General features: G+C 47.3%; 1 protein-coding gene across 1 annotated transcript in view; it reads right to left on the bottom strand.

Moving 5' to 3' along the window:
* The window catches only part of znf536 (zinc finger protein 536), a gene marked incomplete at both ends in the record, with an annotated part of 92,114 nt that overhangs the window by 42,827 nt on the left and 34,287 nt on the right, over positions 1-15,000 (bottom strand). Inside the window, 2 exons of the mRNA XM_079997536.1 lie at positions 2,136-3,926; positions 11,929-12,084. Of these exons, the coding sequence (XP_079853662.1) occupies positions 2,136-3,926; positions 11,929-12,084 (1,947 nt within the window). The remainder of the gene's footprint in view (positions 1-2,135; positions 3,927-11,928; positions 12,085-15,000) is intronic.

Here is a 15,000-nt window from a genome sequence, read left to right as displayed (position 1 = left end):
TTGACATCTCCCCTACAACCTACCCCCAACCCCAAACCCCTCTCCCGATGCACCACCCCTGCCACCACATGACAGTCAGAGCACGGCGTACGGCGCGTGCACGCCCCTGTCACCACCTGATAATCGCAGTGTGGAGGATTCTGCCAGGGAAGTTGAGATGGGCGGCGAAAAACACCGATTGGCCAATGAGAAAGTAACACACACCCAGACTTTCCACTTCCATGCCTTCGTTACACTACTCCTCCTGTTAACCTTTCTATGCTTTTATCATGTTGACTGTGGCAACCTGAGATATTTGAATTGGGTTACTGTGATGTAGGCGGAGTGTCCACTGTTCCCACAGTCAGATACATAATAACTGGTTGTGCTTATTTTATTACAATGAAAGGCCGACTTTGAGTCACAGAAAAACACAACATGTAAAAGAAACGCTTTGTTCCAGAGACAAAGGCTCATCTAAGAAAGTCAAGCGCTCCTAGCTGCAGCGGGGAGCTGAGGACATCACAAGGCAGGCTTTCAGAGGCTCCCTGATTCGAGGGGACCGGGAGGGCGGGCTCACAAAAAAACAGGCATTTTTCCTGCTATGTAAAATAAAATAAAAAGGACAAAGAGAGAGAAAAAAAGAGAAACTATGGTTCTCACATTCACTGAGGTGGAAATGCCTTTAAGATGGTAAGATATGCAGATCTGCGGGCGGTTCCATGACAACAGATAATGCTTTGTCAGATGAAAAGGTCAGATAGAAGCGCGCGGCTGTCAGTTCATTATCAAAGTGGAACTGGGCGGGGGCTCATAATGGACGTAGGCAGGTTTAAGGCGTTGTCGACGTAGGTTTGAGCCTTAAACCTTCTATCAGTACTGGGTTTCATTTCGGACAAAATACCATGAAGCATCTTCACAGAATCCAAAGAAAGACACAAAACTAAAATACTAAAACAAATATATATTTAGTATAATTAATAATTTGTCAGAGAGTCAGACAGACACACACACACACACACACACACACACACACACACACACACACACACACAGATTATATGTGTGTGTGGCCTGCCGTTAATGCACCTGGCAGGACTGCTGTTAAAGTTACAGTTTCAGATCAGTTATCATCAGATGTTCAATATGTGGATGTTGAGGAGAATATACAGTAGGTTAGAATTTGATGCTTATGGATATTATCATAAAATAAAATGAATAATGTAAGACGTAGAGTAAGAAACAGTTTGCATTTAACAACATTATCGAACAGCCATAATTCAGTCAGGCTTCGATAAATAACTTCCTATATATTTTCTTTTATACGTATATGTATTTACTATGAAATAGGAGTTCACACCTAGATTCAGCGCATTGTCGACTTTAATGTAGAACTCCAAGTTGTGGTTTGACTTCTTCTCAAAGTATTTTATTTTGTCTCTTACAAATAAAGGGATAAATAAATAAAAGACTTGAGTCTCAATGAGTGGATGTAACCTTAGCGGGAGCTTGAGATCTGGCACTTCATCTTTCACAGGGTCAGGGATCGGCGGAGCCTTATAAAGTAATGGGCTTTTGGAAGCCGCCTTTTTTTTTACGAGAAGTAAGAAAGTCAAGACATGTGGAGGAGAGAGGAGAGGGCGCGGGAAGCCAAGGTCCTGCTCCCCGATCAAACCCGGGTTATTCTTTCCCGAGTGGTGGGGGAGGGAAGGAGGGAGGGAGGGAGGGGAGGAATGGGGAGGGATGGAGAGGGAGCTCTCTGTCCGTAAAATATGAACGTGTAATAAAGATTAATCTGTTGCTGCTCGCCGGGCCGGCAGCTTCTGAACTGGAATGAAATGAGGCTGAAATCACTTCAGGGCCGATCTCAGGGCCTTCGCTGTGCCCGTCAAGCATTCTTTTTGTGGGCGTCTGGAAAATATTGTTTATGTGCTCGTCTGCTGTGTCAGTGCGTGCGTGGTGGCAAGGTGGAGCAGACACAACAGGAGCATTGAATTTGCTCTCAACATAGAAAAAAAAAGTCTTCGGGACGTTTATCACACTGGACTTTCTTTCGTGGTGTCGTACCCTGCCCGAGTGCAAGTGGTACATGCATGTGTGTGTGTTTGTGTGTGTGTTTTAAGGTGTGAGCGCAGAGGTTAAAAACACACACTCACCGGGTGCATCTGGCCTCTTCATACCTCCTCCCATGGCTGCTGCCCCCACGCCTCCCCCAACGCCGACCCCCAGGCCGTTGAAGGTGGTGAGGTTGTCGTTGCTGTAGGCTCTCAGCACCGAGAGCATGTTCATGTTGATGTGCTGCTCGGCTTTGAGCAACCCCGATGGGAGGCCCAGGTTCTGCGGCCACTGCTTCTCAAGGGACAAGGCCTGGTTCTGGGACTGGGGAACCAAGGAGAACGGCACCATGGGAGCCGCTGCGCCCCTCTGGGAAGGTGTGGGAGAGGAGTCCCCCTGGAGCTGTTTGGGGTAACTCTGGATGTGGTTGGAGGTGAGGCCGTCTTCCTCCTCCTCTCTCTCCATTTGCACCTGCCCGCCCTCCTCCCTTTCCTCCTCCTCTTCCTCCTCTTCAGCCGCCGGCTCTTCCTCATCATCCTCTTCCTCGGAGTGGCTCTGCCGCTGCTGTCTCTTGGGGGTGGTGGAAGGGGTCCCGTCGGGAAAGCCCCCCTCGTCGGCTTTCGCAACCTCATCGCCAGATAGGGCTCGGTTGTCCTCAGCCTCTCCACAGGACCCCCTATCGGAGGCCTGATCCTCCCCAGCTGAAGATGCTCCCCCCAGGACTTGATTTGGTAGGTCCAGCTCCTGGTCTGCTGGAGCACCAAATCCCTGGAGACCCTGGTTGGCCCTGGGGGATCCGTCATACAGGCCACTGTACTGCCTGTAGAAGTCACTCTGGAAAGGGTTGTGGGGAGCTTCCAAGTGGTTACTCCAGCCTCCCTGGCTCTTCTCCACATCTCTGTCTCCATCTCTTTCTAAGGTCAGGCCAGAAATCTTAGTGTTGGAGGAGGAGTGGTGAGTGGAGTTGGCGGAAGAAGCCTCTGCTTGTAGCTCCTTGGCCAAATCTGAGCGATGCTTCTGGGCTTTACCAAGGTGATTGGCCTGGAGGTGGAGAGCCATGAGTTCCAGAGAGGCAGTGGAGAAGGAGCAGAAGAGGCAGCCATGCCAGGCCACATTATCCTGGATGGTGACAGAGGAACCAGGGAGAGCACCAGAGGCCGACTCGGGCCGCACTGACACAGACAGGTCCAAGGGTTCATACTGCGACCCTGGCTTTCCTGGCTCTGGATTTGGCTTGGCTTCGGCCCTCTCCTCTCTGTCTAGGTCAGCGGAGGCTGCTCGCTTGGCTTTGGGCTCACCGTTGTCATAGTAGCGCTGGGTTTGGAGCTGGACAGGGCTTTGGCTGTCCTTCATGTCCTTCTTCATGGACCCCAGCACAAAGCTGTCCATGAAGGCTTGTAGGGAGCCCTGGAAGTGGACTCCGTTCCCCATCATGCTTTGGTAGGCTCTGCCCAGGTCAGAGAAGCTGGCAGGGCCATCTGTCGATGTGGAGATCAGAGAGGATGGGCCATCGGCGGAGCCCTTCATGTTTTCAGCCGTGGATGCAGCGTCAAAGTGGCGATCGCCACGTTCCCTGTCACGGTCGCGTGGGGACATCAGGCCAGTGGGTGGTGGACCCCACTGGTGCGGCAGCAGTGGCCCTCCCCTGAAGTCCAGGTTGGGAGGGATACCCTTAAAAACATTACGGAGCACGTCGGGGCGGGCGAAGATGCCACTGCCACCGGGCACCTTCCCATGGTCCTCCTTGTGCTCGGCCGAGGAACCGTGGGTGGAGGCGGAGCCGGCGGGGGCGCCATTCTGGCGTTCGCGGTGGTGGCGTTCCAGGTGGTACTTGAGACTAGCAGACTGGGTGCCAGCGTAGTCGCAATGAGGGCATCGGTAGGGTTTCTCTCCTGGGAGGGGAAAGAAAGAGACGAATAATTAACCTGATTATTAGATTGACAAGATATCAAATCCTATTTATTGGAACAGGGAGCATGGACCCCAGGGTCATGTAACCTCCCTGAACGAGGAAAATGAGGTCAAAATGAATCGAGCTGAGAAATGGAAAGCATTTCATTAACTATCACCAAATAAAAAAATAAGTGGATGTTTAGTAATTAAATTAGGACTGGTATCAGAAGGCATGAAATATGAAAACCGGTTCAAAAGGGTAAAAGAAAAAAGGGAAAGACATCCCCAAACAGGAGAAGAGGATGGGACTCTTTAGAAATAGTAAAAAAAGGTGATTTAATAAGATCTGTGACATATGAAGAACAGACATGCCAAAGTGACATTTAATAGAATTTCACATTCAGCACAATTGCTCTTTTTAATTTTGATCCGTTCAATATATTTCGGAGAGTTTTTAACACGTGCTGTAGCTGTCTGTGTTTCTGCATTTTTACACTCGTCATACATTCTTGAGGGTGTGGGTAAGAGTGTGTGTGGGTACATGTGTGACTGCGTACATGTGTAGTTCTGTGCATGTTCCGTTTTCCTGCTGGTGTGTGTGTGTGTCTGTGTGTGTGTGTGTGTGTGTGTGTGTGTGAGTGAGTGTATGTGTGTGTGTGAGTGTGTGTGTGTGTGTGTGTGTGTGAGTGTGTGTGTGAGTGTGTGTGTGTGTGTGGCAGCAGAATATGGGACGATCCAGCCCCGATCCAGCCCCGCCAAGTGAGCCATCACTCACATCCATGACATAAAAAAACATTTCACCATATGGTGCCTTCAGTCCACTACCAGAGATAATATTTTCAACTGACAACAAAACTGTCTAGATGCTATCTCTGTTTGCATGAGCGAGGACTGCGGCACTCGCTCTGTGTCCGTCCATATGTGTGTGTGTGTGTGTGTCTGTGTGTGTGTGTGTGTGTGTGTGTGTGTGTGTGTGTGTGTGTGTGTGTGTGTTTGTGTGTGTGTGTGTGTGTATGGGTGTGTGTGTGTGTGTGTGTGTGTGTGTGTGTGTGTGTGTCTGCCTGCGGTGGGATCACTGAGCCTCTGTTTTGGCCTTGTTTGCCGCCAAGGCCTGTGTCTTGGCGATGAGAGCGAGATTTCTCGGACATTCTCTATTTGCAGTTTATCTGCAAATAGAGAATCATAAATCAGCCACGGACTTAAGCTCTCTTTGCATTGCCACAGCACACGGCGGGGGCACGGAAGTACGGAGGGTGGGACATTATAGAAAAAAAACAAAAGATGGAAATAAAGAAGGGGAAAAACAAGACTGACTGATTTTATGTATATACTATGTATACATATATATATATACATATACAGTATATGTTTATTAAATAGTGTGTGTGTACGTGTGTGTGTGTGTGTGTGTGTGTGTGTGTGTGTGTGTGTGTGTGTGTGTGTGTGTGAGTAATGAGTCATGTGCGTGCATGCGTCGGAAATTTAATATACATATGTGAAGCACATGCCTCTATTTCAATGGAGCTTTATGGCAAAAAACCACTATGATTCACCGAAGTGTATGCAGATCAAAGCGATAAATAAATATATTTATTTATTTAAAGAATGGGTGGGGGGGTGACATTTACATATACTTGTTTACTCCTGCACATCCATATTCATGATCCACTCATGATAAGGGTAAAAAAGCAGCATAATTCTGCCAGAAGTGGATCTTACAGAGCATTTGGAATGATGTTGAAATAGAACACATCCTGCAAGCAATTATAATAGGCTTGGAAAGTGAGCCAGATTTGGATTCATTAAACAATGAACTGAGAGGGAGAGTTGTTATGTTCTTGTTTACCTATAAAAAGTAGACACACATTATCTCTCTCTCTCCCTTTCCCTATATATATATACATATATATATATATATATATATATATATATATATATATATATATATATATATATATATATGTATAGTTATATAAATTATACACCTGTTTTATATTTATATCTGTAAAATGTTTAGCTGACACACATGGAAAGCATTAAAAAAATGGGGAAACAAAAAAAATGGTGTTGTTACGCAAGGCTGGTTTGAATGATTTAAGTCGGACTGTGTAGTAAATCATGGATATAATTAGCAAATGGCATACTGCTCAAGTAATTTATCATTATTTGGAGGGCACCATTCCAGGGGGGGAAAGGGCTTAGCGATCTGCAGACCTACTGCAGAGTTCTCAAATGAAATAATAAAAATAAGCCACAAACACAGGCTCAATATAATATTGATAGAGCAGAGAAAGGAAAAGGCGGAGCACGGAATGAAAGGAGAGGCTGAAAATGTTAAGAGGAAGAAAGAGAGAAGGAGGGAGGGGGGAGGGAAGGGGGGGGGGGGGGGGGCAGATCGCCTCGACTATAGAGTGATTTGATATCTCTTCTTTTACACTGGGGTGTTCTGAAGCATAGAGTATATTTAAAGTAAAGCATGCGAGATGAGCTTTTAACCCAATAAGAGCTGCTCCTGTGAGCTGGCGAACAGGCTCGGCACTGATTTAATAAGGAAACGTCCCCGATGCAAATGATCAGCCTCCATTCCTCTAACTGGACAAAATGATATTCTAGGAGCCAAATTAGGCAGAAATTAGACTGATGTAATCTTTTTTTCATCCTCTCCCCCTCCTTCCTGCGCTTTTTTTCCTTTAAAAGGTTGTTAATGGCCACCAGGGAAAATAAAGATGAATGTTCCATGTAAATATCTAAAATACGAATGAAAAGCTCTTAAGAGCGTCTATTTGACACTCTGCTTTGATGTTTGCAGGATAAGCCGCACTGAAATTAAATAGCGCTTCCCTGGGAGACTGATCGCTTTATTGCAGTTTTCCATAAAAAATGAACATTTGTCCAAATCTGCGGCGAGCGAGCGCTGCAGTAGCGTGCACGTACGCATATTTATTGGTGTTTATGTGGCCTTTCTCCCAGCCGGATTTGTGTGCGTTTCTGTGTGTGTGTGTGTGTGTCTGTGTGTGTGTGTGTGCTTATGACACACTACGTGCATGTGGGTGTGCACATATGCGTGTTCGCTGCATGCATGTGTGTGTGTGTGTGTGTGTGTGTGTGTGTGTGTGTGTGTGTGTGTGTGTGTGTGTGTGTGTGTGTTTATGACACACTACGTGCATGTGGGTGTGCACATATGCGTGTTCGCTGCATGCATGTGTGTGTGTGTGTGTGTGTGTGTGTGTGTGTGTGTGTGTGAGTGTGTGTGTGTGTGTGTGTCTTGGTGGGCCATTTGGAGCGGCTAAGACATCTGCTCCATCATACGTCAGGGGCCTGGTGTGACATCTGGGGAATATACTGTATCCTGCCTTGCAACATTACACACAATTTACTGCTAAAGGTCATTATGTACCCGTTAATCCACTTTTAATTGATATCAGCGCAAACAGCACAACCTTCCAGCCACATGACAGATCATTGCTGCTGCAAAACCAGGATATTGCTATTTGGGAGTTTAGAAAACAGAGCGGGAAACTTTTTGTTGTTGTTGTTTCGTTAAATCTGTTTGTTTGGAAAAAAATTCTCATTTCCAATGAAGGTCAACACCAAAGAAAAGAACTTCACTATATATTTATATTTATATATATTCATATTTGTATTTATATACACACACAGTATATAGGGTATATCTAGGAAAGAGAAAGAGATAAGAACAGCATCGCTCTGCACGGACACACAACGTCACTGATGGATTTCCAGAACAAAGCAGTGGAGGTTTGGGATCAGGTCACATGACAGGATGCTCCGTCCAAACCCCAAAGGTTTGTTGTGTTTTACAGATAAATCAAATGGTTTATCAATATGACTTTTAGTGCATGATGATTCAGCGGGAATATTGAGGGATAAATACCAGCAAATTAGTTCAACTGCACTGGTCAGGGGGTCAACATATAAATATAACATATATATCATCATCATCATCATCATCATCATCATCATCATGTTTAGGTTTTCTGAATTTAAAACGGATACTTTCATATCTCCATTTAAGGTTGAGAAAACCCCCCAAAAATATCGGTTTAATGAATTGAGGCATTTTCAAAGAAAGTGATTTTCAGCGTGTGATGAGAATGGAGCGTTGGGGACGATAAAGAAGAGTTTAAAGCAAGACAGGAAACGATAGAACGATAGAGGAAGAAAAATAAATACTGAGAGGAAGGCGGGCGGGGCGGGGCGGGGCGGGGCTGGGGGGTCTGATTCATTCTGATTGCAAGGTGAGGGTAAGGTTAAGCGACATGGCATGGCCTGCCTCCCCCCTCCCCTCTCTCTTCCTCTTCCCCTCTCTCTCTCTCCCCTCATTTAAAGGTGCGCAGGGAGACTTATTGCTTGTGCCTCAAGTTATGTGCGGCTATTGTCAAGAGCGCAGAGGTTTTTTTTATTTTTTTTTTTACACACAGCTGCTTACCGCTAAATAGTGCCTTGTCCAGAAGGGGACAATCTGGGCCCCTAATTGCTGTCACTGAAGCCGAGATTCATTATGTGACTTTCCCATTAAAATGTGAGCATTAATTTGTATAATGAAATATCACCCTCTGCAGTGTGTTCATTAGCTGTGGCCCCACACTGTAGCGCCATGCAAGCTACCTCCAAAACTGTGGTTAATTTCACTAATGGATATTTTCCCACTCACTGTTCAAGAGGAAATTAATACTGTAACATTAGCTCTTTAACTTTTAGAGAAAATTTAAATGCACTTCGTTCCCTTCAAGCCGGCGTCGGCCGCTCATTAATCTCGCCGCCGCGTCGCCACAATGCCGCCGCGATGCCGCGACGCCGCTCCGAAAACAGCTCTATTGTGTGTGTTGGTTGTGTGTCAGGGGAGGGGGCTCTCACCCCGTACAGCGGCGGTGGAACTCGTCTCGCGGATGTAATCAGCCTGTCACCGCGGAGTCGGTGTGATTAGGGTTTAGGAGGATGATTTAAAGGCCACATGTTGGAGATGCATCATGGGACATTCCATCCTTCCTCCATCTCGGGGTTAGAGACAGGACATCCATGGATCCCCCTCATTACCAGGTACCACCGTGGATCTCACTGAGTAAAACTTATTTTTCATGAACATCACATGACTGGAATGACGGTTTTCTTGTGTACTCGTATGATGTATTTTTAATGTGCTCTTACTTAAGTATTCACAACACTATGTCATCTACATTTCTACTCTTACGTTCCATCTCTAGTGAGTACAGTTTGAGTTTTAATAAACTTTTCATCTGCTCTGTCTTATTGCGACCACTAGAGACAGTCATGAAGTCATGTTCCACTTCAGTACGCTGCTTTATCTGTATCTGTCAATATACAATACATACAGTATGCGGAGAAAATACATAAAAATAGCCGTGAAAAATAGAACGATTCTCACCAACTACTTTTTCGTATAATACTCTAAGTACATTTGAGAGTAAAAACTCAGCTCAAATCAGTTGATGTGTTACTTTCACTTTCACTGGAGTACATTTGTCGGTGTGTTTGTACTTTTATTGAAACAAAAGTACTTCTTCCACCATTGATTTGTGTGTGCGTGTGTGCGTGCGTGTGTGTGTGTGTTTGTGTGTGTGCGTGCGTACGTCAATTTTTTTGTGAATGAGTTAGCGTCATGCTCGGGACGAGGCCCCTGTTTCCATGAGGGTGAGTTATGGCCCCCTGTGGGGACCCTTACTCCACCACTCAAAGCAGAAATAATTTAGCTCCCCCACTGTTAGGTAACATATGCCCCCAAAACCCACCCCCCCCCACACACACACACAGCGTACAGTAGGGGCGCTGGTGGCTGTGCCCCGGCTGTGACCTGGACGAGCAGTTTAATGCAGAGATCCTCATTATGCGGAGCGCCGGCGTGCTGGCTGCACAACACGCCGCCTAATTCCCCTCCAGAGCGAGGTATGTGCGGCGGGGCGGGGGGCTTCCAGTACGGGTGGTCTCCTGCTCCGCCTTTTAAGTACATGGGGCGGGGGGGGGAGATAGCATCAGAGGAAATAGAGGGAGGAAAGACGGAGGGAGAGAGAGGGGGCGAGCATGCATTGATTTTCCTCAGCTGTGAGGGATTCCGCTCGGAGCCGGAGGATTACAGCGTCGTGGGGGGACGGGGCGGGGGGGCAGGACCGGACGGCCGCCGCCCGCTGCTCAGCGACGTCTTTGGAGGAAAGAGATGATATAAAAAGGTTCCTGAAAGGGGTGAGGGACCATTCTCCCTGAAGGCGCTGTCGATGGCAGGCCGCAGATCGCAGATCGGGTTCCAAATGGCGGCGCCGACCCTGAAGGATTTCCAGTTTCCTGTTGGTCCGTCACGTCTCCGGAAGCGTCGCCTCCGAAGGCGGCGGCCGCTCTGCGAAGGCTCCAAGCACCACCCAGTTCCAGACGGTTGAACTTTCTTTTCTGGTTCACGTCCTCACTCCATCACAATATGAGTAAACTGTCGCTCCACCCTCACGCACAGGTTGGGGCAGAGGTTCCCAAAGTGAGGGGCGCGTCCCCCTACGGGAGCGGAACCAACGCTTACAGGAAGTGAAGGAGCAGTATCATGGACAAAACAGGAAAAAAGAGCTGAAAAGGAAGCCCTGCTCGGGTTCTAGTTGTGGTGCTTTAATCGGGGGCTCAGGGGACAACGCCGCGTTAGGGTTAAAGCTTAACTTTCAACTTAGACTAGAGGCGCTGAGGGCGCTCGGCGTCCGTCAGAGGCGCGGTGCCCTCTGCAGGACTCGAACCTGGATGATCAGCAGGACATTTGCACCTCGCAGTGGATAACAGCCTCCCTCTGTCCCCCTCCCTCCCCCCTCCCCCCCCCCCCCCCCCCTCCCTCCCTCCCTGGCACTCCTCTACCTCTCTGGCTGGTGTCCACATCATTACTGTGATTGGAGCCTCGGCCTCGCAGCAACAAACAGCAGTAATTAGGAGCTAGGTGAGATGTATGGTAAGGATATATGGCTTAAAGCGGAACTGTGCAGCAATTAAAGGAAGGGTGAGAACAGGCCCTTGTATCCGTGGGCACGTCGTCATCACGCATCACCCCAACGCCGAAGAAAGGTTGCCTTTGTTTTGCTTTCAAAGTTATTGAGAGTTAGCGAGTGTGAAATCGCCCTCCGAGTGATGTCATCGGAGGACACTGAACCCTTGTTGTGTTAATTAGGGCTCAATGAAATGATGAGGCCGAAAAAAGGGAAGAAAGAAAGACTGGCGTGGCCTTAAACCACAATGGGAGATAGTGTTATGAAACGCAGCTCGCCAGCTGGAATGTTTCCTTCATTGCACTTTGAGAAGAGGATTTTAAAATCAGTTGGAAAAGACGTTACTGTTCAATATTTCTGATAAACCATCAACCACAAAGCAGCAGAATTAAAGGAGGGATGTGTGATCAGCAGTTCTCATTATTTTAAAATGTCCGTATAATGGAAATATTGACATTTTATGAATAGTACCAACTGCTGCCACGTTTCAGTTTTACCATCTGATGCATTTAAAACACATTCCAGGCTCTTCATTTGTGACTGCGGTGGATTTGATTCCAGTGGAAAATGCTCTGGCACGACTTCCAAGAGAATGGACTTGTAATGCGGCCCTTTTATCTCCTGCATTTCCAAACCAGTTTAATTTAATAAGTTTGTTAATTTTTCAAGTTTCCTTTTATTTATTTTAACTACATTCAACTGGTCTCTGGTTTGTGTGAATATATTGTTAAACGGCATTTTTATGATATATTTTCCGTGGACAGAATGCAAAATAAAAAGAGGATTATGAGCCGAGGAGTGTATAATAAGTCATAAAGTTCAGTTTAAAATGAGGAGCCATGGTGATTTACAAGGATTTGGAGCCGATTAATCAATGAGCAGTTTAATAGAGCCAGTCCCAGATTCAAAAAAAAAAATAAAATAAAATAAAAAATGACAAACACATTTCTACAACAACAGTTAGAGATTAGTGTTGGAATGTAGTGGAGTAAAAGTGAAAAGGTCCAGATACCTGTGTGTATTCTCAGGTGCACCTTGAGGTGGTGCGAGGTGCGGAAGGACTTCCCGCAGTAGGGACAGTCCTTGGAGGACTGGGCCAGGCTGCGCTCCCGGTGCTGGGACAGCGGCGGCGGGACGCTCCCCGCGGCCTTCAGGTCCTCCCCCGCATCTGGAGCACGTGCACACACACACACACGCACGCACGCACACACACACACAGATGAACGGTGAGTTGAAGTCGCGTCAAACCTCCGTCTCTCTTTATCTTTCGTCTCGTTCCTAAAAGTGCCGACGCCAGTTCACGCCCCCCGACAGAACGCTGACACTTCAGAAGCTTTTTTCACTTTTTCTTTTCAAACACATCACCCCCCCCCACACACACACACACACACACACACACACACACACACACCGCGGCTTTTTTCGTCCAGTTTTTATTTAGTTGTTTTTTTGTATCCCTCTGTCAGCGTCGTCATCATCGACCCCTCGCCTGCACCTGGCAGCTCCAACAATGAAACATTCAAAAGAAGAAAAGGAAACAGATGTACATTTACTGCTGTGTCAGCGTCGCCCCCCCCGCTGCTTTTGACAGGTAGCTGTCAGGGCGCTAACGGCTTTGACCCCCCGTAGTCGCCTCTCCAAGAAACGGAGACGAGGAGCGGAGCGCGAGTGGCGGCGGCGGCGCTTGGAAGGTGTTAACGGTGGAAGAAAGGAGGCGGGGAGCGTCGCCGCCAGGTTCTGAGCGGCGGCCGCGGCGTGATGACAGGAGGGCGGGGCTGAGGAGCGGGCGGGGTTATACTCATCAGTTTAAACACTCATGGAAAAAAAGTGAAAAGCAATTTCACGTCAAACAACAGACGGAATTTCACATTGTACTATATTAACAAATTATACAACAAAATCACATCAAAACAGGCCGGTTGCCCAGTTGACCCGTTGCCCAGTTGCAGAAAAATAAACTGATCACTTCTTTCATATCAAACTGGGTTAAAGGAAACAAACATAAAAAGCCTTCGTAGGGAAACCTCCCCCAAAAATACTTAAAAACAGACACACACACACACACACACACACACACACACACACACACACACACACACACACACACACACACACACACACACACACACACACACACACACACACACACACACACACACACAGGCACATGCACACGCATGTGCACACACAACTGCATGCCAGTGAAACTGTGGCTGTGGCCTACATGCTAATAATTACTTAGCGCGGCGGTATGCGGGTGACCTAGCAAAGCACAAATACGGTTAAAAATGTTTTTCATTCATTTTCTGTATGTGGGCAGAGGGGGGGTGGAACCAGAATCTGGCAACCCACTTAGGAAGGAGGGAGCACAATGAGGAGCATTTTTTAAACAGCGGCCTTATCGCCTCTCTCTCCCTCTCTCTCCCAGTCCCGTCCCTCCTCCTCCTCCTCCTCCTCCTCTTCCTCCTCTGGAGTCATGCAGGGTGCAGAGAAAGGAAAGACCCCGTCAGCAGCTCCTCTTCCTCGCTGACACCAAACGCATGATTCAACTTTATCAGAGTGGGGGCTGCAGCTGAAAGGTAACCTCGCCGCACGACACCGAAAGCCAGACGCCACGGGAAGAAAAATACTAAAATCAAGAAAAAAAAAAAAAAACAGTTTTTAAAAGAGACGCAGGAAGGTCCCGGAGCGGCTCGCTTGGCGCGGGGGGGGCGGGCGGCGACAAAGCCGCCCCACAAAGAGACGGAGCACCGCGTGATTCCGACGCCTGATACGGCCGCTCCACGCCGCTCCGTCACAAAAGGAAAATGTGAATTCAACTAATTTCCCTTTGAGGAACACGCCCGTTTCCACGGCGAGGGAGCGTGAGTGACAGGCGGTGGATTGTGTTAAACAGGTGATTTATTCACAGACTCAGCGTTGAGAGAAAAGTGTTGATACGTTGAGAAGCAGTTGTTCACACGCAGAAATAGAACCTGAAAATAAAAACCTATATATACAATACATAAGAAACATTCATATTGATATTATATAACATATATATCATATATTTTTATACTTTCATATGTTTTTTCCTGATTTCGATAAGTTTTTATTGTCCATTTTTACTTTTATCACTTCAGAATCAGCTTTATTTGCCATGTTTGCCAACACAGACAAGGAATTTAAATTTGAACATGAAAAGAAGCGAAAAGATGAAGCAAAATGTCAGGACAATATATAGATATACGCAAGAGGATCGATAATAAACAGTAATTCACTGCTTGCGAATAAAGTATCTCTCTCTCTCTGTCTCTCTCACTCCAATTCACACACACACACCCACACACACACACACACACACACACACACATGTGCACGCCCGTCCTTGTGTGTCAGGTTAATAGGGCCCTGTAAGAGGAAGACATACTACTGAGAGGATGAGAGTCTGCTCTACTGGCTGGATAACAGCCCTTCAATAATGAATGGGCTCCACACACACACACACACACACACACACACACACACACAATGATAAACCAGAACTTTGGGTGTATTTTCGTGCCGCCCCTCGTGCACGCGCCTGGGCTTCGGTGACGCTCGTCTTTAATCAGTTGACTGATCCCGGCTTTTAATACGGCTGTTCCAATTACTGTAAAAGTCATCCTGCACCACGTCGCCACAAATATTGACACTTTACTGCACAACACATTTATGACATTCTGAAGGTCACAGCGTAGAACACACCACGTCACCACACGGAGGGGGGACTCGATAGAGCGCCGACAGCCACCCCCCCTGTATCTCTCCGCCAGGTATCGATTTTCCATTTTCTACGCCCTCCGCCTCTCTCTCTCTCTCTCTCTCCCTCTCCCCCTCCCTCTCTCTCTCTCTCTCTCTCTCTCTCTCTCCCTCTTGCTCTCCCTCTCTCTCACTCTCTCCCTCCATTGCTGGAGACACAAATTAAAGAGGTCGTCGCAGGTGAGTCTCTAACGAGTCGTTGCGTCCAAACCGAAACACATCACGTTCTGCCGACGTCGAACAGATGCGAACGAGAGAGAGGGAGAAAATCGAAAAGAACAGGGAAAATGAAAGGGCAGAGAGA

Source organism: Zeus faber (assembly GCF_960531495.2).
Source record: "Zeus faber genome assembly, chromosome: 3".
NCBI lineage: Eukaryota > Metazoa > Chordata > Actinopteri > Zeiformes > Zeidae > Zeus > Zeus faber.
The sequence above is the reverse complement of the archived record's forward strand: the minus strand, read 5'-3'. Positions and strand labels throughout refer to the sequence as shown.